General features: G+C 37.0%; 1 protein-coding gene across 7 annotated transcripts in view; it reads left to right on the top strand.

Moving 5' to 3' along the window:
- The window catches only part of LOC129764239 (nephrin), a 629,638-nt gene that overhangs the window by 369,396 nt on the left and 235,880 nt on the right, over positions 1-24,362 (top strand). For all 7 annotated transcript variants that reach the window (XM_055763127.1, XM_055763125.1, XM_055763126.1 and 4 more), the window contains exon 4: positions 11,861-12,040. In XM_055763127.1, the coding sequence (XP_055619102.1) occupies positions 11,861-12,040 (180 nt within the window). The remainder of the gene's footprint in view (positions 1-11,860; positions 12,041-24,362) is intronic.

Genomic DNA, 24,362 nt, shown 5'->3' with positions numbered 1-24,362 from the left:
TTTTGATTCATATCTATGTATATTTTTATAGCTCTATTTTAGAGGAAAACACGCATTTCTGATTTGTGATAGGACATGTAAACGAGTCTAAACTAGTAATAATATAAACAGCTATGGTATCTTTGAGCTTTATGCCTTAAATAGCTATAGATAGACTAAGCTGATTCAAGACAGTGCATCCTAGGGTCGAAATAATAAATAACGGCTCTAAAATTATACGATAAGGATGCAGGTTTTGAGCAAAATAAGAGCATTTTTCGGTAGCTTTTTTCAATTGATATAATCGTAATAGTGGAATCAACTCTGCCCATGTTTACATAGGTGGAGCAATAACCAGCACCATTAGTATTGGTAAAACGCATGTTTGTTGTTTTTTTGGCTTAAAAGCATGACCATGCACATTTCCAATGAAATAATCTGACCAGATAATGAATATTATCGGTAAGGAGAGTGCCTACGAGATTTTGTGAATTAAAACACATTTGTTCCACTTGGAAAATGCTTACGGCAATTTATGCGGACAATCAATCGTTTCAATTGATAGTTGTTCACATAGCTTGAGAGACAAACTGAGAAGGGAGTTGTAAAATTGGAAATAATTGGTTGAATGACTAACGAAACAACGTAATAATTTGGCAGTGTGGTAAAAACCCTAACTCAATCAGAAGAAAGCGAAGTAAATGACAAAGCCGACCATTCGTAATCAAAGGAGAAATGCTGAATTATTTGAAATAAGTAAGGTTTTTTGAAGATTCATTCTCAAACGAAAAGCGATTCCTTCTCATTTGAATAAAATGACTGTATTAATTCGAACGAAAAAAAACGTTTCATTACCTCAGTTTACCGGTTTACTCACAGTAATGCAAATAAAATGAGTAAAAAAAATTTTTAAACTAAACGGTTTCATTGTGATTAAACATAATAAGGTACTAAACGCTAGAAAATAATTAGACAAGTAGCAGTTACCAGTTATCATACCTCTTCTTCATTAGTCTTGGGCATTGATAAGACTAAAATAAAATCGTGGAACATATGATGAAGTAGCTGATTGTGGATAATGGAAATCCAACGTGCCCCACGATTTTATTTTAGTCTTAATTATGCCCTAGACTAATGAAGAAGAGGTGTGATAACTGCTAACTGCTACTTGTCTAGTTATTTTCTAGCTTTTAGTACATTATTATATCACAATGAAACCGTTTGGTTTAAAAAGTTTTTTACTCATTTTATTTTCTAGTTTTTAATAGATTATCTGTTTCTTCAGAATATTTCTCTACAATAAAACCATTGTATTGCGTTTTATTAGTCAATTCATTTCATTTGATTCCGATATTGAGTGGATTGCAGAAAATACATAGTGTGTTCGCCAAGTCAAGTTCGTTCGTTTGATACACATATCTCAATCAACCTTTTTTGAGATGATATGGAATCAGCTATTTTGTAACGGCGGCCAAATTGGATTTTTCAAGATAAGCAGTTTTAAAATGACTGCAGAGATAAAGGTGTTTTATAAATTCGGTCTGTTCCTATTGGTTAAATTTATATTAAAGTGGGACAACGCTACAGACATACAAACAGTTCAAGCTGAATAAAACCGTTTAATAAAGTAATTTGCTATATTGTGATTGCCGCCATCTTAGATTTGGATTTTTCATGATCTACTGTGATCTACTGTTCAAGCTCTTTTATTTGATACCCATACTATGGGGTTTTGAGAAAATATGTAGTTCGCCATTTGGTAGTGGCAGCCATCTTGGATTTGTATTGTTCATAGATAACCGTGTTCTACTAGTCAAGACCTTTCATTTGATACCCATATTAATGGGGTTTTGGAAAACGCATATCGATTAGGTTTTGAGAAAATATGTGATCCGCCATTTTGTAGGGACCGCCATGTTGGATTTTCGTGATCATGAAATACACAGTTTTATAAAGACTACAGAGATAAAGGGGTGTTCTAAATTTCAGATCAATCGGTCAACAGAAAGGGGGTGAAATTTATATTAATGTGGGTTAGCGCTACAAACATACAATCATACAAACATATTACAGGGCAAGCTGAAAAACAAAACCGTTTAAAAATGTATGAGCGGATCAATAAAAAAAATCACCCTTGTCGAACTTGCAGTTCCTCTGTTTTTTTTTTCTGAGAACAAACCAAAATATATTATATATATTTTGGATAAAAAAAAAAACCAAAATATCACGACCAGTGTTGCCACACGTACTGATTTATCTGGAAAGGTACAGATTTTTTCGTTATTTTTGGTACAGATTCTGTACGGTACAGATTACAGATTTTCGACAAAAAAATACAGATGGTACAGAGTTTTTCTGCGTGTGAAATTTCTCTCGAAATTGTTATTGAATGATACGTACGCAATCTAAATTTAGAAAGACTATGGATAAGCATCATCAAACACACGGGTGATTCGAGGCTAGAAAATGTGAATGTACATGGAATTCGACTCGGATTGCGTCACCTCGATGGCTTGGGGCCATCTCCTCGTTAGATGGTGACTTCGCCCCCCTTACATTGACCTCAGAATAAATTTCATTACGGAAAAATAAATTCACAATAAAAATTTCCGGCGGCGTCAATACGCAAGTACTAGTATCTGTAGTAAGTAAATCTAGATATAAAGTAAGCAAGTAAATATAATATTTTCTAGTAAAGAAATGAATATTTGTTCATATTTCATGATTTTTCTCTACAATGAATAATTCCAATGGTACAGATTTTTTGAAGAAAAAGTACAGATGAGAAAGATTTTTTCCCTTCTGGTACAGATTAAAATGTGGCAACACTGATCACGACAAATCGTCGGATGTCAATTGAATCTTGATCACTACTTCGTTTGATAGGGGCGAAAGTGAATTTCAAAGAACAGCGTAACAAGCGGCTTCAATTAAAAAGCGGTTATGCAAACGAACTGCGCTGATCAGGTAAAGTAAGTAAAGTCGAAAACTGTAATACAAAAACTAAAAATGTCAATCCTTCTAAGGAATTTGAAGATGAAAATTGATAAAATGGAAAAATATATAGCAAGGGTTTACAAAGAGCTATCGAATATCCGTTTCGAGTCGTTTTCAGACATTGTATAGTAATGAAACAACTATGCCTATGTATAACATGTGACATTGACACATGTAAAAATGTTAAAAAAAAAAAAAGATAAAAGAAATAGAAGATCATGAAAAAATTCACACCCGAGCAACATTTACAAATAATCGTTTTTCATTATTTAAATTCGTGGTATGTGAAAATCGTGTTTCGCCATATTAGATCACTTTATCAGTGACGACGCTCTGGTTGATTGGATTCATCAAGAAAAAAAATTGTTGCATTTGATGTAATGAGAAGCCACACACAATACAAAAACTACCCAATGTATCCAGTTAAGCAGCCATTCCATGCCAAACCGATATAGTGGTTCTCAGATTTTCGTCAAAAGTGGTAATTTTGTTCTGGGTGCCAAATCAGAAAACAGGTCTCGTTTTTATGAAACAAAGTTAACGTTATTAATTATTTTCATTGTGAACGAATTCTCATGATTTGCATACCAATCGAATCGGAAATTCTCTAAGTTCCGTTTGATATGCTTTACATTACAATTCGCCAATCTCTAAACGGTTTAAATTCATGAAAACTGGAGGAATTTCCTTTTTCCCATACATTTGTTCTGCGGATTTGTGTACTAACCCTACCCGTATTTCGAATGCTTATAACTCGAACATTTCTTAATAGTTCGGAAAGATGTTTGCATCAATTGATAGGATAGGCGCGTCTATCACAATCAATAAAATGTTATTTTTCATGAGATGAACAATTGAATAACTGTAAAATGTTAAGCGTTATCTAAACGCCCTAACTGCCAAGTTTTGATTGGCCCGATTCACGGTTTCCCCAACACAAACTTCAAAATCGATGTATCTGTGAAAATTCGCTTTGCATATATACATGCAAGTCGGGGGTATTCTCGTTCCCACCGAGTCGTGTTTCCCTAACACGGACTTCAAAATCAATGTGCCTGGGAGAATCCACTTTGCAAATACATGCAAGTCGGGGGTATTTTTTGGTGTTGAGTACTTTTGTATTCGCTTGTCGTTGTGCAGACCGGAATATGTTTCCTTAAAACCTACTTTCAAACTGAAAAAGCCTGGGAAATCTTTACTCCAGATACTAGAGGTGAATGAACTTTCACGGTTCGAGAACTACGTAAACATGAGATGTGTAATAATTTCACAGGGAAATATGAGATACAATGATCGTTTTACAATTCTTCCGTTCACATGTTTTGGTAGTCCTAGGAATCATATCAAACGTAGAAGGACGTTCATCAAATTTACTTGTAACGAAGAACATAAACTATTACAAAAATTTCGATGCATTCTAAAATAATATTCGAAGTGGTAAACAAGTTGATTGCATAATATATAATATATTAATCTTTATATAATTAGTTTAATATAAAAATATAATTAATTTAATATAAAAATATTAAATTAATTATATAAAATATCGTTTTTGAGTTATTGTTTTGCCAATTCAACATTGTCCACATGTTAACATATAACATTAGCTTCAATTTGATATGTCGATCATCTCAATCGGTTCAGCGGTTCAAAAGTTATGAATTTTTGAAAAAAGTCCTTTTTGGGAAAAAGTGAAAAAAATTCGGACCATCCTGAAATGGAAATGGGCACCCTAATAAAAAAAAATAAAAAAATACGAGTCTAATATTTTGCGATAAAGAACAAAATTACCACGAAAATCCAAGAATCACTATATCGGTTTGGTATGGAATGGCTGTAAATGTACCATACGATTCAATTTATGGGCCGGCAAAGTCATTGAACAGTTTAAAGACCACCACATTACTGTCAATGAACCCCGCTATCGATCGATGATTACGAACTTTTTACCCCAAAAGCAATTGGATATGTACGGCGGACGGTATCAACATGGTGTCGTTACTTACCACATTACATGCGAAACAATGAGTTGATTGGGAGGCGAGCTTGGTGAGTAATCTAACTTCCGATTGGGACCTAAACATCATGTAGTAAACTACATCATTTGGCTACTTTTTGTGAAATTACATAAAGCATCTCGTCTATACGAATCTTTACGATTGAAGCCTTGAAATGTAAATTCTTTGAACAATCCGTATTAGAATGTGTTGTTTTTCGAATCCTATAAAAAGTCACAAAAAATCAAAGGATTATTTCTACTGCACCTGACCCACATCAAACTTTCCATTTGCAGTGGTGAAATTTCGCAGATTTCCTTCAGAGTGGACAATTGAGCTGTTTGGATTGTGCTTTCGAAACAATGTACAACACTCTCGAAACATAATGGGCCTGATCACGAACATCACTGCCACGTACGCATTCACGTCACTTACACTTCACTTAATCTTTTTGTGTCTATCATCATTGTCACGGACAGTTGCGTGTAAAAATAAACTCCGTGAAGTGAATGAGTTCATTCCCGCTTATAAGAGACATGTCAGTTGCATAATTTCGGGCGTTTGAACGTTAGTCGGTTGCATAATCTCGGACGTTTAAACATTATGTAGGTAAAATTAATAAGTGTATGAGATAATATTCCATTTAATTAAGCGTATGTTTCAGAATGACAAGTTTGCGATTATACCTCGAAGATTCGGTATTTCAATGTTAACTATTCAGGCTCATCCCATGAATCAATCGTTAGTGCGTTAGTTTGCTGAATCAAATAGTTCAAAATTGAAAGCTGAACAAGAATATTTGGTTCATCGTGAATAATGTAGTTGTTGAACATATGAAAATGTTATTTTATTTTCTATTTCTACTCTAGAGATAAAACATGACTATTACGTATAATAATAAACATATCGCATATTATTTTTCTTAACTCTGTCTTACTCGTTTGAATAGTGAGGAGCATTTAGTGAAGGTCAAGGTTAGAATAATTTTGTAAGAACCATTTTTACAATTTTGTTGAATAATAATAACTTCTTTAAATCAAAGAAAATCCGAATTTATCCACCTCACGATCAGTATAATCTGAGCTGCTCCCATATGGGATTCTGAGTTCCAACCCTGTATTCTTCCTATTCTCGTGTAACTTGATATACGGGACACGAGGTTTGATTTAATTATTTGAACAGAAACTGGTTAACAGCATCTGTCAGAAACATAATCTTCATATAAAACATCTGATGGATTTCAACGAATTTTCTAAAAGCAGAAAGTGATACAGACTTTCTTTGGACGGATATCAAAATTATGAAAACAGGATTTCAAAACAGTATCTTGTGAATGCTTTGCAACGATAGACTCATTTTATCCTTTTTGAAACTTATTAACAGTTCAGTTCAGTGTATGTTTTTAAGAAACATTAAACTTTGCAGTTCAGTTGGCTTTTAAATCTATTATCATGTTTTTAATATTATTTTATTCAAAGCATGTATTCAAAACAATATCGTTGAAAATATTAATTACGTAAAAATGAAAAAAATAATGGTCTTATTCTTTACACCTGTCGTCCGTTATAACTATCAAGAACTTGCTGTACAATGTTGGAAAAACTTTACGGTTATTATCCAATACTGAAATATCAACAAATCAATATTATACATAACCAACCATAATAATCGTCCGAGTCCAAATAAACAAATTTACATCCTCTGGATACGTCAGGATTCCATCTAAAAATGCCACCAAGAGGGTAAATTACTGTTTGTTTATGTTTTCTTTCTTCAACAACACAAAACTAGACTCAAAATGTTGACAAAAATATAGGAGGTTGTGTCCAAGATACGACCGCATTGTTGACGTAGAACTATGCTGTTATTTTATATAAGTCGCTTATTTATACCTTCGGATATTATTCTACAAAGCTGTGAAACTGCTGAGTAGAATAATCTCTGAAATGTTTTTTTCATTGTAGAATCAGTTCACTATAATTGATTGATGATTCATTCTTGCCCTCGCAAAACAATCGTATGTCGCAATTTATTTGATGTCAATGCATTGAAAATTTACCTCGAAGAAAACGAAGGCCGAATTTCGATGGCCTTTTTCGAAATTGACATAGACTCGGCTACAGTCGATTATATACATGTTGCAGCAGCACCATTACTCCATATCTCATAACTACATCAATATATCTTTGGCACCGCATGTAAACAACAACAATGACAACACTTGCAAGTATCAAATATCATGCTACATGTTATTTAGTATTGCCTCAAAGAAATCACACCTCTAGATATCGTTCGTACAAACTAAGCGTAAACCAAGCGCCAAACAAGCGTTCACCATAGCATGCATACAGAGCCATACATTGGTGGCTTGAAACTACTAGCAATATAAACATTTCTCATCATTTTGCGCTATTCTCAAAAGAAACGCTTCTGTTAATATTACTGGCCTCGAAAAGAGTTGCATTACTTTCTCATGCTCGAGAGAAGCGCAGCTGTCACCCTTAGTGGAGGAAGTTTTGCTACTGGCAAGCAAAACCTAATCACATACAAAATTCCAGAACATTTACTTTCTTGATGACTAAACAAGAGAAATAAACTCTTTTTGTTAATAACAACCTCGAAAACAGTAGCAATACTTCATTATGATCAATATTAGCGCAAATGCAATCCTAGTTGAAGGCAGTTTTGCGACTGACACGCGAACCCAAATAACTTATAACATTCCAGTAAGATATTCAAGATGCTTGGTATTCCTAAATAATTTTTTGGTGCACAACCTTAACGTCTTCTTCGCCATAACGTCAGTTTAATGCATTGATGTATTCTCAAAGGCACCAACGAAGTCCTTATGAAGACGGAAAATAAACAATGTTAACTGCTTGGAAAAAGACTGAATTATGCCACACAGCTTGTACTATGCTGTAACACCCATCGATGCGAATTCACTGATGAGTTTGTCAAGAGCGACCGCCTTCACCACCAGCGGGGGTAGCTTGATTTTGGTTGCTGCCTGGGCGTTTACATTTTCGACCGACGCGCCGAAATCGCCAACTTCACTGTTGTTCGGTGCGGTGTCACATTCGCGAAGGCTCGGTTCAGTGCGAGGGCTTTTCACTGCACCAACACCGCGTGCATCATCAGATGACGCTTACCTCGTAATTTTATTGCCCCTGGCAATGCGTTCGTTTTTTGCAGGGCTCGAGCCTGCCTTCCTCTTCTTCTTGCTCATCGCGCACTACGCGAAGCGTCCAATTTATGACGCGGAAAGAAGAACACACGATACAAATAACGCGAAAAACGAACAGAAAAATCAAACGACGATTTCCAAGTTGGATTAACACTGGTGGGGTCCAATCTTAGATCGAAGCGCAGCGGAAGCAAAGTGAACTGGATTACTCAACAGTCCGATGCCGAATGAAAGTTTGCCTCAGCGAGATCCACTGTTTATACTCTAGGCAAGTATTCCCCATCATTCTTCTTCTTTTCCTTTGTTCACGGAGACTTTAAATCCTACGATTTCCCCTCCGTTGGTCGTCGATAAGTTGCTCGTTATTGATAGCTCTGTTCGGGAAAGCACTCAAATGGACAGAACAAATGTATGGGAAAATAGAAACACTTAAAATTTTCATGAATTTTATCCATTTACTAACCAGGGGATTCTAATGTATGGCATATTAAACAAATCTTACGGAATTTCCGATTCGTTTAGTATGTAAATCGCCAAAATCCGTTCGCGGCAAAAATAGTTATTAACGTTAACTTTATTTCATAAAAACGTGACCTGTTTTCTGATTTGACACCCTTAATGAAAGACGTAGTTCTACGTCAAAAAGCTAAATAAATATGAAATAAAACTTACTCCATTTCGCGTGACTAGTTTTCACCATCTAAAACACAAGTGACAAATATACCTGTTTTTCTCGTGACATGACAGTAACGTGGTATTCATAACAACACCGAGTTCATCAAAGTTGTCTCGACGGATGAACTCTTCCGAATTCTACACACACGGTGGCAGCCGTTATAACGTTGTATACAATTCACTTCCTTTTCACCGTGAAGTGACGTTCGTGATCAGGCCCAATGTGTGTAATGTGTCAAGGAATTTGTTAATCATGATCATATTCCATTGCGTGTGGATTTCATCGCGTATTTATCATCCTCCAACTGCAGTTTTCTTACTCCCTAGTAAGTGTTTGAAGTGAAGTGGAAGAATTTAATGATTTCCCTTTTTTCAAATCAATTTATTTAGATTTTAACGAGCCTTCATTTATTTTATTTTTTTATTAATTCGTTTATTTTTACAGGCTCAGTTACTTAAGTTTAAAGGAGCCGAGTTCTGAAATATAATTTTAAAACTATATATATAAACAATTTTCTTACATCTATGGTTAGTAAGGTGGAAAACCGATTACTCGCGGTGTACTCAAGTTTAGGAGGGTGACATATTTTGAGGAGAAGGATGGGATATAAGGAAATTGTAACAATGTTGATGAACACTCATTTCTTAAATCTATTCGTATATCTATAGTGTATTTACATTTCAACTTATTCTACTATTTATAGCAAGGGGACGAATTACCCGCAAAGGAAGGAAAGGAGGGTATAAGGATGTAGGGGTGATTGTCCCTACATCCTTATACCCTCCTTTCCACGAAGATCTATAGCTTTAAGGAAAACATATATATGGGACATGTAATCAAGGTCTAATCGAGCCAACACATCTCTCACCGGCACATTGGGCTGTCTTCCTCGGGCCCGAAGGGAGTTTTCTAAATTTGATCAGGCGACAAGATACAACTCGCACGACCAAACAACGTGTTCGATGTCGTGGTAACCATGGCCACAAACGCAGAGATTGCTGTCGGCAAGATTAAGACGAAAAAGTAGCGCGTCTAACGAATAGTGATTGGACATGAGTCGGGAGAAGGTGCGAATAAAATCCCGACTCAAGTCTAGACTTTTGAACCATGGTTTGAGGCTAACCTTAGGGATAATCGAGTGAAACCACCGGCCCAATTCATCTTCATTCCACTTGCGTTGCCAGTTAGCAATGGTATTTTTGCGGACTAAAGAGTAAAATTCATTGAAGGCGATTTGACGCTGATAAATTTTGCCTTCAATTGCACCTACCTTTGCTAATGAGTCAGCCCTTCTCATTACCCGGAATTGAGCAATGTGAAGGGACCCAGACAAAGGTAATAACATAACAGCGTCTGGTTAAAGCACTCAAAATTTCTCGTATTCTCTCAAGGAAGTACGGCGAGTGCTTTTCCGGCCTCACTGAACGGATAGCTTCGACAGAGCTAAGACTATCCGTTACAATGTAATAGTGTTCAACAGGTCGTGAGGCGAAGCTGTCCAGCGCCCAATGAATTGCTGCCAATTCAGCAATATACACTGAGCAAGGATTCTGAAGACTGTGTGAGGTGCTAAAAAATTCGTTGAACACTCCAAATCCTGTGGACTCGTTTATAGTGGACCCATCAGTAAAGTACATATTATCACAATTGATACCCCAATACTTTTCATCGAAGATCGTTGGAGCGATCCTCGATCGTTGGTAATCTGAATATCCATGGATATCTTGCTTCATGAACAGATCAAAATGCACAGAGGAATTGATGTAGTCAGGGAAACAAACACGGTTGGGAATACACGAAGAAGGATCAACCTGCATGGATATGAATTCATGATATGAACTCATGAATCCGGAGTGAAAATTTAGCTCGATCAGCTGCTCAAAATTTCCGATCACCAATGGGTTCATAACCTTACACCGGATGAAGAACCGAAGAGATAATAAATTGAAGCGATCTTTTAGTGGGAGTAGTAGAGGCGAATAAACTGCAAAATTTAAAGCCTCTTAAAAACAAAGAAAGAAAGAAAGAAAGTGGGAGTAGGCCTGCCAAAACCTCGAGACTCATGGTATGCGTTGAGGGCATACATCCCAACGCGATACGGAGACAAAGATACTGAATTCACTCGAGTTTAATGAGGTGTGTTTTGGCAGCTGATTGAAAACAGAAACTGCCATACTCCATCACTGAGAGAATAGTTGTTCTATACAACATTATAAGATCTTCGGGATGGGCTCCCCACCATGTGCCGGTAATTGTACGGAGAAAGTTTATTCTTTGTTGGCATTTTTTACTCAGATACCTAATTTGGACCCCCAAGTACATTTGGAGTCGAACCAGACCCCAAGATACTTGAATGACATAGCATGAGTGATCGGTTTACCCAAAAGTTGAAGCTTTGGTTTTGCTGGTCTATGCTTCCTAGAAAAAACCACCATCTCTGTTTTCTCCGTGGAGAATTCGATCCCTAGCCCAATGGCCCAGGTTGAAAAATTGTTCAAAGTATCTTGTAAGGGTCCTTGCAGGTCGGATTCGTTTGATAACGAGCCTTCATGTCGGTAGTGATTTTTAGGAATACTTGAGATTCCCAAACTCAATGTTTTTCAAATCGTTATTTTGGATGTATTCTCAGATTCAATTCAAATTATTTGCTCGCTCCAATTATTAGTTACATAGTAATCGTTCAAATAATAATGTTTTTTTTTCTGCGGTTATGTAACAATTAATCGAAAAACGATCACCAGACTTTAGTAGTCACGGCCAGCATCGGAAAGAAATTATCATCAAGTAGTAAATGGCAGACAACAATGTATTAGTTCTAATAAAAATTTCATACAGTTTTGCAATTTTCTTTTCTTATTGAAATTTTAAAATGAATAAATCAACCTTTTAGGAAACTTACTTTTATTCACCGGCGAACGACTGATGACTTGTTGAGGATGAGAAATTACTCTCTAACACTAATACATTGTTTTGTTTTTGTGTTGAAAACTGACTTACACATCTGTTTATTTTTTTCTCCCACAGGGTTTTCCCAGACCATTCCGGGCTACCCGCGCTACTCGGTGCTTGGTGACCGCGGTCTGGGCGTGTACAATCTGCGCATCTCGAACGCCTCCCTGGAGGATGACGCCGAGTACCAATGCCAGGTGGGACCGGCCAAGTTCAACTCGGCCATCCGTGCCAACGCCAAGCTGATTGTGATATGTAAGTAGGATGGTTTCTGTTCTTTTTATCATAGATTCGTTTTTTGTTCAGATATTGGAAAGTTTCGCAAATTCGAAGGGTAATAGTGATAAAAATTGTTGTTGTGTAGCCACCAGCTTGGGGCACATCCAAGCACTAAATTGTCCCGTTTAGCGGAGCCAGATGGCACACAGTCTCCGGAGGCGAGACCAATAAGGAAACACAGCTGTTTGCTTCATATGTGGATCTACTCTAAGTTTATCTAATAAACGCTCGGAACGTGCCGCCAGCGCCCTCGTGCCATTCGATAGTTATTCTCAGCTTGTATTGTGCAAGACGGAAATTAATCCGATTTTGTTTCTAAGTACTCGAATCCCGAGCGCTACGCGCACAGTTCCCGGAAGCACTAATCCATTCCGGCTGACCCCATTTTTGCCGGAATGCTCGATTATTGTCCCATTAAAGAGATTCGTTTCTCGGCATATCATTCTGTCTTCCAAGGAGGTGCCTTGGGGTCTGCTGCTCGATAATTTCCGGAAATTTATTCTCTGCTGCAGTGCAATGTCTTCTGGGTTTGTGCCATAGAATGTATGTAAATATAAAACGCACCACCAACTCATGCCTCATTTGACACGTGTATAGCACATTTAATATCCTCACGCCGCAGTGCCGAGAAAACGAAGGGATCGGTTCGAAGGCATTCGAGCTATGGTTATAAGGAACGCAGGAAAAGCACGGAACGCACATACAGACAGAAGGGGTTCCGAAATTAAATCTCGGTCCAAATTGGTCGTACGGGGCGAAAATTTGCAGCGGATAAAAACCGTTCCGAAACTCGTTTCATTCGGAAAAGCGCGCATATTTTTGCGATCGCAGTCCGAGGCCTGGCAGGAGGACTCTCTCTCTCTCGGCGCAAATTGAATTGCTTCCACGCAGTTTGTTCGGTTAAACGTATCAAAATACCACAAAATATTAAATTTTATTCTTTATCAATATCAACCCAGTCAGAGTGTGCGCACGGCTGCAGCGAGAGCTTATTTGGTTTTGCGAAATGTGTGGGTGGATGGGTGTTTGGAATGCAGCGGATATTGCGATTAGTTCAATTTACAGCGCGGGGAAAATTTAGGTTCTATTTTTGCTGTGAGGTTAAATATGCATGAAATACATCGAAACCCGTTGTCATCCAGTGTTTTGGATTTAATTATGATAACTCCGTAAACGATGTTATCATCTCGATGAACGGATAGTCCTGTTGAAACTTTGTTTCAGCAAATTTGCTTAACGTTAAATTTCTATTCCAGCAAAATATGAACGCCGTCCGAATGTTGTAACACATTCCAATTTTGTCCAATTTTCGTTCCGAGACGGCACTCATCCTCGCAAGTGTCACTCCCAATAAACCAATCGTCCTTTCCGCTGTCGACCACTTTAATGTGAAAGAAAACCCAACCAGTAAAGCATAAATTTGGGCTATCGTTCACGCTCCAACTGGCTTTCAAAGTCGGATAACGTCTCCATGCCCTAGATATCTGAAGTAGTGCCTCGAGACGCGCGCTACGTTTTGAATTGAATGGAGAAAAAGCCCCTAGAAAAAGACGAGAAAATTTTCTGCTCTATCTCATCTTTTCTCATAGTATTTTTTTCCCTTCACTCACTGCCCCCTCTGCCCGCACCACATGCTGCAGAACAATCGTAAAGCTGTAATCCATAAATCCTTCTCAACTCACAGCTTTTCGGATGAATTCTGGAGTTTTCCATGGCCCCGGCGTCCCTTGGAACCATCCCTCCCAGCAAACCAATCGTACAATTCGCATCAGCAGTCAACTATTTCTTTTTTTTTTTTGGTGTGGACAACACAGAAAAAACATTCAACCAGAAGTATTGCCGCTTTGTGAATCTATACATCAGCTGTCCACTCGCATTTACAGATTTCGCCCCAAAAGTTATCGACAGCCGCACCACAGATGAGAACACAGTTTCAGCGGCTAAAGAGCAAAAAAAAAAATATTGCTCCGGGATCCACATCCGAGATTCTGAGGGAGTATAAATGGACTTCATGGAGAACGGAGCACTTCTGCGGGCTGATGATGTCGGAAACTTATTACGCTTTGAACCGAACCAACAACGACGAAAAAAAAATAACATTGACAAAAAACAAAAGCTCCACAAGATGAAAAAGTCATTTGTGTAAGTTTTTATTTTCCCTCTCCGGTTCTTTGGTTGCGGTTCTTAGGAGACTCCTCTTCTTTGTTTGTGTGTTGTGTTGTTTTACACTACCCGCCACCGATCGCTACACTAGGGTCCTTTTGTCTGCGCGTCCTGTGGCATAAAATGAGACTCGAGTCAAGTCGAGTCGAGTTCACTAGCCGGAAACCGGCGGAACCAACCGCCGAGAACGAGAGTAACCGTACGGAGCACGGGAAATACAAATGAGACACCCGCGTGTTGCGAACCCAGAGGACGGTTAATTTGGCCCAAAAAGTTGGTGCTGGTGTAGTCTTTTGTTTCACTCCATCTCCACGGCTTTGTTCGGCGGGGAAACAATATCCAGTCGAGGGAGGAAATCCACTCCAGGATATTGGGCATTCGGCAATGCACGGAGTCTGGTTAATTTGGTTTGTTAACAAGATGTTGCGTGTTGTTTTGGTTTTCAAATATATATAGGGGAGGGGGGAATGGGAGTTTTTGGAAGTACGAAAATATGCGAATAAAATATGAATCCGCCCTCAAATAATGATGACTGCGAAATGCGAATCACGTGGGGAAAGTTTGTGTATCAAAATGGGAATTGAAAATTTAAGAGTAACTTTTGCGCCGAAGTTGAAATACCGTGTTCCGGCAGGTAAAGTTGCCCATGTTAATGAAGTCTGACGAATCCTGTTAACCATTTAATTGGACAGAAAAAATCAAATCATTTGAAACAATGAATAGGAAATCTTAGAAATAGACTGTTCCCGCTGCCATACGATTGATCATTTTTAAATTTGCGATTTGCAGATTTTGACGTGGGACTACGTCTAACCGGAGTATATGGGGGGTAAAATGAGAACCTAAACACAGAACATGCAGGAAAAAATGAAAGATTGCAAATGCTTATAACTCGAACATTTCTTACTGGATCGGATAGATGTTTGCATCAATTGATACGGAATATTTCTACGCTTCTATCGCAATTGATAAAATGTTATTTTTCATTAGATAAACAATTGAAAAACTGTGAAATTTCAAGCATTATCCAAACGCCCTAACTGCCTAGTTTTTATTAGCCCGATTTACGGTTTCCCGAACACAGACTTCAAATTCAATGTACTTGTGGGAATCCGCCTAGCAAATATACACACAAGTAGGGGGTGTTTTTGTTCCAATAAGCTGTGTTTCCCTAACACGGACTTCAAAATCAATGTGCCTGGGGGAATCCACTTTGCAAATACATGAAAGTCGGGGGTATTTTTGTTCCGACTGAAATATGTTTCCCTAACACAGACTTCAAATCCAAGGAGCGTACGGAAATTGGTATAGCAAATACATGCAAGTCGGAGTCATTTTTATTCCGACTGAAATGTGTTTCCCTAACACAGACTTCGAATCCATGGAGCGTGGGGAAGTGCAAATATATGTAAGTCGGGGGCATTTTTGTTCCGGCTGAAATGGGTTTCCCCAACACAAACTGGTGTCAAGGTGTCAGGGGAAATTGGCATTGCAAATTCATGCAGGTCGAGTGTATTTTTCTTCCGACTGAAATGTGTTTCTCTAACACAGACTTTAAATCCAAGGAGCGTGGGGAAATTGGCATCGCAAATACATGCAATTCGGGGGCATTTTTATTCCGGCTGAAATGTATTTACCTATTACAGATTTCTAAACGAAGGTGTCTGGAGAACTCGGAATTGCAAATTCATGCAAATCGGGGTCATTTTTGTTCCGACTGGAATGTGTTTGTCTAACACAGACTTCAAAACCAAGATGTCATCATACCAAACGTAAAAGGACTGTCCTTAAATTGACTTGTAACGAAGAACATAATCTATCCAAATGCATGAATTGACCTCATATGACATTATACAATCTTTTTACTCACAAAGCAAATATATTGAATTCAATTGAATTCGAAAATTGTTTTATTCAATCAAATATTAAATCAATATAAACAAATAATTGCAAAGCTAAGGTAGTCCCACGTCAACCTTGCGATTATATTATAGATATAACCCACTCATGTTTTTTAAGAGAACAATAAATAAATGTGTAAACTTTACCTAATTTTGTTAATTCTCATTAAAGAATCACTCGTTCAATATTTTTGAAGGGTAATCTATATATATATATATATATATATCGTGTCACGATGTTCGTGGTCGAACTCCTCCGAAACGGCTCGACCGATGTTATGAAATTATACACAAAAAAAACTTGGTAGGCTTGAGAATATGTCGTAAACTATATATGATACCGCTAGAATACCGATTACCGTATATTTAACACCAATTAGGGTGGCTCTATCCTGAAAAAAAATATTTTTCTGAACGATTTAGTATTGTATTATTTTCTTAAATTTGAATTCAAAAAATAAATAAAAACTTGAAATTTCATCTCATATATTTCGATATTGGAATGAAATTTAATTATAAATAAAAATAAATGAATTATTTAAATTCGTCAAATCATATATCCTTGGATTACAAAACAAAATCAAGCTATTTCCATCACTACTGATAAAACTCCAGGTGGAGAGCACGTTTGTAGATCCAACGTGCATGCTCTTAAAGTCATTGCAGGAGTCATGGTAGGCGACTGCACAACGTCGCGAGAAATTGTGATTCGAAGAAGTAACAATAATCCGGAGTTTATTATCGACGAGCAACGTTCATATGACGCTCTCCATCTTCTTTTTCAATGGCTCTAACGTTCCTAACGTTCGCCTTTTCAACGCAGTATTACTTATATAATTTTTATTAGGTTTTAGTTGAGATTTCTGTGCTAAGCAATTTTTCGACATAAAATCCTCCGGCCGTTCTGAAAGGACAAGACGAATATTGCATAAACATCAAAAAACGAGATGGTAAAGGAGACGAAGCGATCGGGAGAGCTCGCTCGATAGATTTTTATGTGTATCGTATGATGACTCGACGTGCCAGGACAACGTCCTTCTACAATTTCGTGAGCTGTGCAAACAATTCATGGTTGACGTGTACGTGATGGTAGAGAGCAAATGTCTTCCTACGATACAATCAACGCCGTGAGAAGAATACATTCATTTGCGAGACACTACCATGAGCAACGCCGATGCAGCCTTTACTATTGCCAGGACAAATTGCAAGCATAGTCATGACATTACAGCACGTGCAATTAAAAATGTCTTTAATGGAATTCATTACATTACACGTGTTCGATTCCAAACGATGTTGGATGTGTTGGATGTTGATTCTGGCATATCCCGGAATATTCCGACATATCGTCCGTTTCTCATATACGTTTGTCATCCCAAATCTATAAATTTCGCCGTCCATCTTGAAAATGGCAAGAGCATATTTTTCACCAACAATGAACGAAATTAATGTTGATTTTCTTTTTTTTTTCAATTTTCAACTGATTGACAAAAAGAAAAACATATTTTTTCACTTTACATCTGATTTTTGAGGAATCAAACATGTTCGTCACGTTCGTCATTCCACCGCCATTAAACTCGCAGACTATTTTCACGCGGTGCAATGCCATAAACGGCCAAAACTTCATCGAAATCATTTCATTCGTCCATTAGATTTTTTTCATAATATGTACTGCTAAATATTCACTAGCAATAATTTGAATGGCAAAACAACGTTTGCCGGGTCAGCTAGTGGTAAAATAAAATTCGAAATGATCGATTTATAATTCCGTCTTCCGGGAAGAAAAGTTTTTGATTGTTGTGAATTGTAATTCTTGTTTATTTTTTTTTTTTATTTAAATCGTTTATTTTTACAGGCTCAGTTACATAGGTTTAAAGGAGCCGAACTCCTTACTGTATTGTTACTAGTATATATACATTTTTCCTTAATTCTAATGTTAATAATATAGGAAACCGATTACTCGCGGTCAACTCGAGTTTAGAAGGGTGACATATTTTCTTCAGGAAAAGGAGGGGATATGAGGATATGTTGACATTGATCACACTCACACTCTCAATCACACTCATCACACTCAATTCTTAAACCTATCTTATATCTAATATGTATTTACATTTCATCTTATTCTTAAGAAGGGATCCGATCTCTCACAAAGGAAAAGGAAAAGGAAAAACTAAGGGTATAAGGACAATCACACACGAAGATCGATAGCTTTAAGGAATACATATATTTGGGACATGTAATCAAGGTCTAACCGAGCCAACACGTCTCTCACCGGCACATTGGGCTGCCTTCCTCGGGCCCGAAGGGTGACTACTAAATTCGATCTGGCGACAAGATACAGCTCGCACGACCAAACAACGTGCTCGATGTCGTGGTAACCTTGGCCACAAACACAAAGATTGTTGTCGGCAAGATTAATACGAAAGAGTAGCGCATCTAACGAACAGTGATTGGACATGAGTCGGGAGAAGGTGCGAATAAAGTCCCGGCTCAAGTCCAGACTTTTGAACCATGGTTTGAGGCTAACCTTAGGGATAATCGAGTGGAGCCACCGGCCCAATTCATCTTCGTTCCATTTGCGTTGCCAGTTAACTATGGTATTTTTGCGGACTAAAGAATAAAAGTTGTAATTCTTGTTGTATTGGTCTGAAATTAAACAGAAAAAGTTACAATTAGGGGGTCTTCGTAGCCTGATTGGTTGCGTGTCCGCTACTAAGCGAACAATCATGAGCTTATCCCAGCCTATCACTCCACATACGATCGATCTGCTGCATCGGTAAGTGGTGCTATTTATAAACATAACAATCGAAGCCTCATATCAACAGTCCCGCTGTGTCCAACTGTGCACATTTGAACAATAGGAATATTCTTACGCCGAAAAATGCGACATGTGTTGTGTGAATAGGAATACTCTAACACCTAAACGGCCAATGTGTATCGATGAGATAGGAAAACTCTTACACCTGTGTAATAAACAACATGAGAAAAATGTACACGATAAATTCGGCTCTGTTACAGCTGAACTGCTAGATGAGCCTAATAATAAAAATAAACAGATGGGATAAAAAAAAAGTTACAATTGTTTATTACTGTTATTGCTATTATAGTAAATCAAATTAAAATAAATGGAAAAAAAAACAAATCACTAGTGGAAATATTTCTTTAATAAAAACTTGAGGCTTTAGCCGTAAATACAATTTATCTGCAATAATTCGCTCATCGTAAAATTTATATGCCAGCAATACATGAACCGCGTCCGAATACTGTAGCACGTTCCAATTTTGCCCAATTTACATTCCGAGACAACACTCATTCTTGCAAATGTTACTCCCAATAAACCGATCGTTCGTTTCGCTGTCGGCCATTTTTATGTGGAAGAAAACCCAAGCCGTAAAGCATGAATTTGGAAATATTAAAAATATTTGTTTCATAAATTTTACATAGCAAATAGATTCATACAAGAAGCAATGTCTTTCAAAAAATGTGCACAACATTTCAGCATTATTCATAAAAAATTTTAGAGGTATGGAGAATGTCATAGAAATATGAAAAAAAAATGTAAAAATGTATAAATTATGTAAAAGTTTAAATTTTTAGAAAAACATATTCAAATTTAGGCAAATGAAATTCAACAATTGCGCTAACTTGAAGATTCGACAGCATCTCGGCGACATATAATAGTCCTCTGGTATCCTCGTAGAACTTATTATAATTTTTTTTTTCTATTTCTGTATTTCCCCTCTCTGTGTCTTAGGCCCGAAAACGCTCATCCAATCACATATCATATTATGTCAATCACCCTTTTCTAGCTTTCGTTGATACGATAGTCTTGTTGCTCATCATTCGGAGCGAAAAACATTAGTTCATTATAACTGTAAAAAACACATTTGACAAGTGCAATCTATCTACCATATAAATACTATGCTCAATGATTGGGAAAACGAATTCACTGACAACCAAGATTTTAAACACGGGCTTCTCAGTTATTTGGTGTATGGAACCACACAAATTTCAAAATGTTCTGATGTTTTGACGTAGGATTACATCATTTTGGGTGAAAATGGATTGCAAATACAGAAAATCGGTCGTATCTTGAAATTATCCAATTTCGAGCGCTAATTGCCCAGTCCGTTCCTAATAGATTTACGAGATTTTTGCATCAATCGATTCGGGCACTCCCTAACAATCTATTACATTTAAGAAAATTATATATTTTATGAAACTAACTATCGAACAATTGGAAAATGTCAATCATTGTATACAGGAAAATCCTGCGTTCTGATTGGTCGATGGGTACAATCTATTTTTGCTCTCCCAGTTGTTTATTCAGTTGCACTCGCTAACAATAACAATACGAGACTTACAATGGATAATGTGTTTGATGCTTGATTTTTTTGCTGAGCAAAATCCCACATTATGATCGATCCAATATGCGCATCCTAAGTTTTGCCTCGAAATGGAAGAGTTAACTTTGCAATGTTATCTACTCCCAAACTAGCGTTGGCAGAAAATATTTCATCTTTGGCAGAAATGGTGCCATGTAGTGTGCTGGAGAGCCAAATGCGCAAATAATGAGCTGTTTCAAAAGCTAAAAATGGTTTGCATGTATGCGAGCAGACATCTCTTTCTGTTTTCTTTTCTCATTTCAACTGGGATTGTGTCAAAAAAAAGTCCATACGACGTCAATGGGGATCGAACCAAGGCCAGCTGGAATGCAAAGCTATTTTACAGGGCCACGCTATCCACATGGCTAACGATGCTTCAGCTGTTGTTCAGCAAATACGTGATAATATTGCACCTGATTATAAAATGAAGTTGGGAAGTATTTTCTAAGAGTAAAAAAGGAGCGCATGAAGGAGAACAATATCTATCTCGGTCTGGGCCGTTTATGTGGCACAGTATGCGGAAAGCTTATTTGTCTTTTGTTTCGCTCGCCCGTATTAATCTTATATTTCTGTACCATGTATATTATACGAATGCTTACCAGTATTTGTGAGTCATGACATTTTCTGTTACGTTATGTCTCATTAAATTTCATAAATCGGGATGACAAAACATGAGCTAAAAATCAATTTAGGGTGTACAAGCGCTAGGATGCCATGGGAACGAATATTACTCGAAATTATGATTACGATGTTTTCGGATGCCAACAATATGGAATTGGTGTCATATGCTGTTGTTGTTTGTTATACCAGTACTATTGCGAAGTCTGCTGTGCAAATTTGTCTCCCGTGAATCGTTTGCTCGAAATGCGAATGAAAATTTGACAATATAATGGGAAGCTTGTGTATTGTTCACACGAAGGGAAGGACGGATCACGAATCAACCATCTTTAGCTGCTTCTCAGAAATCACGCAAGTGGAGTGACTTTTTTGGCGCGACTCCGAATTAAATTTATGACAATATTTTTCCACGCAAAATAAGTGCAACGCGATCGGACCTGTAAGGAGTCTACACAAGAGTATAGGCCATTTTTGAAAAAAGGGGGGAAAAGATTTTTCAGACAATCGGTCAAAATTGAAAAATCATAACTCAAAAACTAAAAAGAACACATCTCTGATTCTTGGATATGGTAATAAGAAAATCCTTAACTTTCAAGAAAGAAATTTAAAAAACATAGCGTCCTTGGTCTCGAGACCATGTAAACTATGGAAAACAAAATCAATCAATAATTATGAAACACAAATTCCAATTTTTTGTAAGTGTAGTATTTAAAAAAACTGAGTAATTGGCTTTAATGTGATAAGTCGATCATCTAAATAGGTAGATGGTAGTTGAAAAGTTATAAATTTTTGATAAAAGTTATTTTTGGAAACAAATGGGATCAAACTAATTTTTCGGATTACTCTAAACTCAAAATGGCCACCCTAACTAAAAAATAAAAAAAATACGGGTCTAATATTTTACGATAGGAAACAAAATTACCACTTTTCACGGAATTTTTAGAACTACTATATAGGTTTGGCATGGAATGGCTTCAATCCTATTACAATAATTGATCATGCATTGCAAAACGTTTAGTATAAGTGTAAATGTAACACTATCTGGTAGAAGTTATAAGCTGGAAATAGCTTCAAAACTGAAACAAATTATTTCAATTTTCAAATTTTAAAATCAGTCACCCACAATGGTTGTCTACGAATCATCCGAGAACTAGTCGTCCGGGTTGAGCTGTCTTCTTTTTTATGTTATTAGTCCCATGTGTGTCCCATTTGTGCTTTTAGTCGCGTTGACGCATTTAGTTTCGTGTTCCGTTGATTTGAAGCGAAAATGGCAATAGAGAAACTATTCATTTATCATCCATTTATACTTCTCATTGTTGTATCCACACATCACGCAGCAACCATCTCATCCAGGGCCACAGAGGGCGCATATCCCATTCCACTTCAGCTTTTTTATTGTTATATGTACCATCCAACGTCTAATCACCATCCCTCTGTCATCATCGTTCAGTTGTACCTCTGGTGCCAAATAGCCTAACGTAATCCTACGTCAAATATACGGTCAGGTCATATTAAAAACTCGAAAAGATTTATCTTTCGAGATTTTTTTCTCTTAATATTCAGTGACATGTAACATTTATAATTTTCATTGTGAGTGACATGTAATATTTATAATAATGTTTGTCGAGGATATTTCATGAAATACTATTATTTAAATTATTTTCAAATTATTTATCCTTTTACATCGATTTTGAAAAAAAGGAAAGGATGATGTTCAACTTGTGTTCCCCGAACACCTAATAAACGTTCAGCAATTTTACCGGTAGTACTTGTTGACACGATGCTTCAGAATTCGCTTGTGACACAATATCAACATGAAATAATAATGCATTTGTGCGAAGCGAATTTCCGAACTTACAATTTACTCCTCGAGAGAATCACTGAATCTCTCTCAACCGGCTCAACCGATTCGATGGACGACTGATCGACTCATTGGTATTACGATATTACGATCATATCAACTGGCTCCGCTGTCTGGTGTGCTGAACAATGGAAGAACAGAAAGAATAGTCTTACGCCTAAATGGCTACAACTGTGTAATTTACAATTTATATAAATAATAATATGTAACATGTGCACGATTAAAACCCGGCTCTGTTACAGCTAAAATGCTAATAAGCCTAAATAAATAAACAAATGGGATAAAAAATTAAAAAAGCAACCTTTTGCCTTCGAGTGTTATCATACATGGTATGGTTTCTACCTTCGTTTTTACATTTTTTTTTGTGGTTGACAAGGTGAGTCAATGCATATTTCGAATTTTTCTCCATTTGCCAATTTGCCAGGACGCACTTATCAGTTGGCGGAACTTCACCATCGATTCCGCCAACTGATGAATACATGTTGGCAAATCTGAAAATAGAGAAGAATCCGTAATATTACCCAAGTTTCGGCGAAAGCCTGGCTCAAAGGGTTAAACGTTGATAAAGAATGATGTTCAGGTTGTTGTCCAGTCATTTCGTGCTCGAAAAAATATTTACACGTATTTATCGTGTACGTATTGCTGCTAGCGATTGTAATTGTAATCGAGGATATTACTGTATCGAAATGATGGCTCCGCATCCTCTTCTGAGAAGTTAAATAAATGAAGGAAAATGGGTAGAGATGGTTTGATTAATTTAGTTTTGTACACATCTGTGAACATGAATATAGGGAATTCAGAGAGTGTCAGGTTTCTCGTGTTTATGTGGGGAAAGCTATATGAAATCATTTTTTAAAAGTTGGTTTTTGAAACTATTGCATCAATAATTAACGGTTCTGAATTTAATCATTTCACAACAGCTTGTACGACCTGTTTCAAAAATACAAAAATAAAATTTATGTGGGGTAACACGGGATGAGTTGGACATATGGGGTGATTTGGACCACCCCTTTATCTCAAAAAGTACGGCTCAACTTGGATTTTTTATGATGTCATTTTCTTTTATTATTGAACCGTATGTAACTAACGTAAAAAAACTTTGGTAAAATTCGACAGGTGGAAGGAAACAGTAGCATGAACACAACAAGCACTTTGATGGTCAAAAAATGTGAGTTTTCCGATCGTGGTTTTAAGGTTTTTCCCGTTGATTGAACAAATTTTTCGTGTATTGTGCAGTAAAGTTCTGTTCGTCTACAGAAGAGGAACAATTTGATGCAGCGAAACTGTAAGTTTGATAACAATAAATGAAATTAATTGCATTTTAATTTTTGCATGTTGTGTGGGGTGACATGGACACGTTTCTGTGGGGTGAT

Source organism: Toxorhynchites rutilus, chromosome 2 (genome assembly GCF_029784135.1).
Source record: "Toxorhynchites rutilus septentrionalis strain SRP chromosome 2, ASM2978413v1, whole genome shotgun sequence".
Taxonomy (NCBI): Eukaryota; Metazoa; Arthropoda; class Insecta; order Diptera; family Culicidae; genus Toxorhynchites; species Toxorhynchites rutilus.
This window is presented reverse-complemented; position numbering and strand designations above follow the sequence as displayed.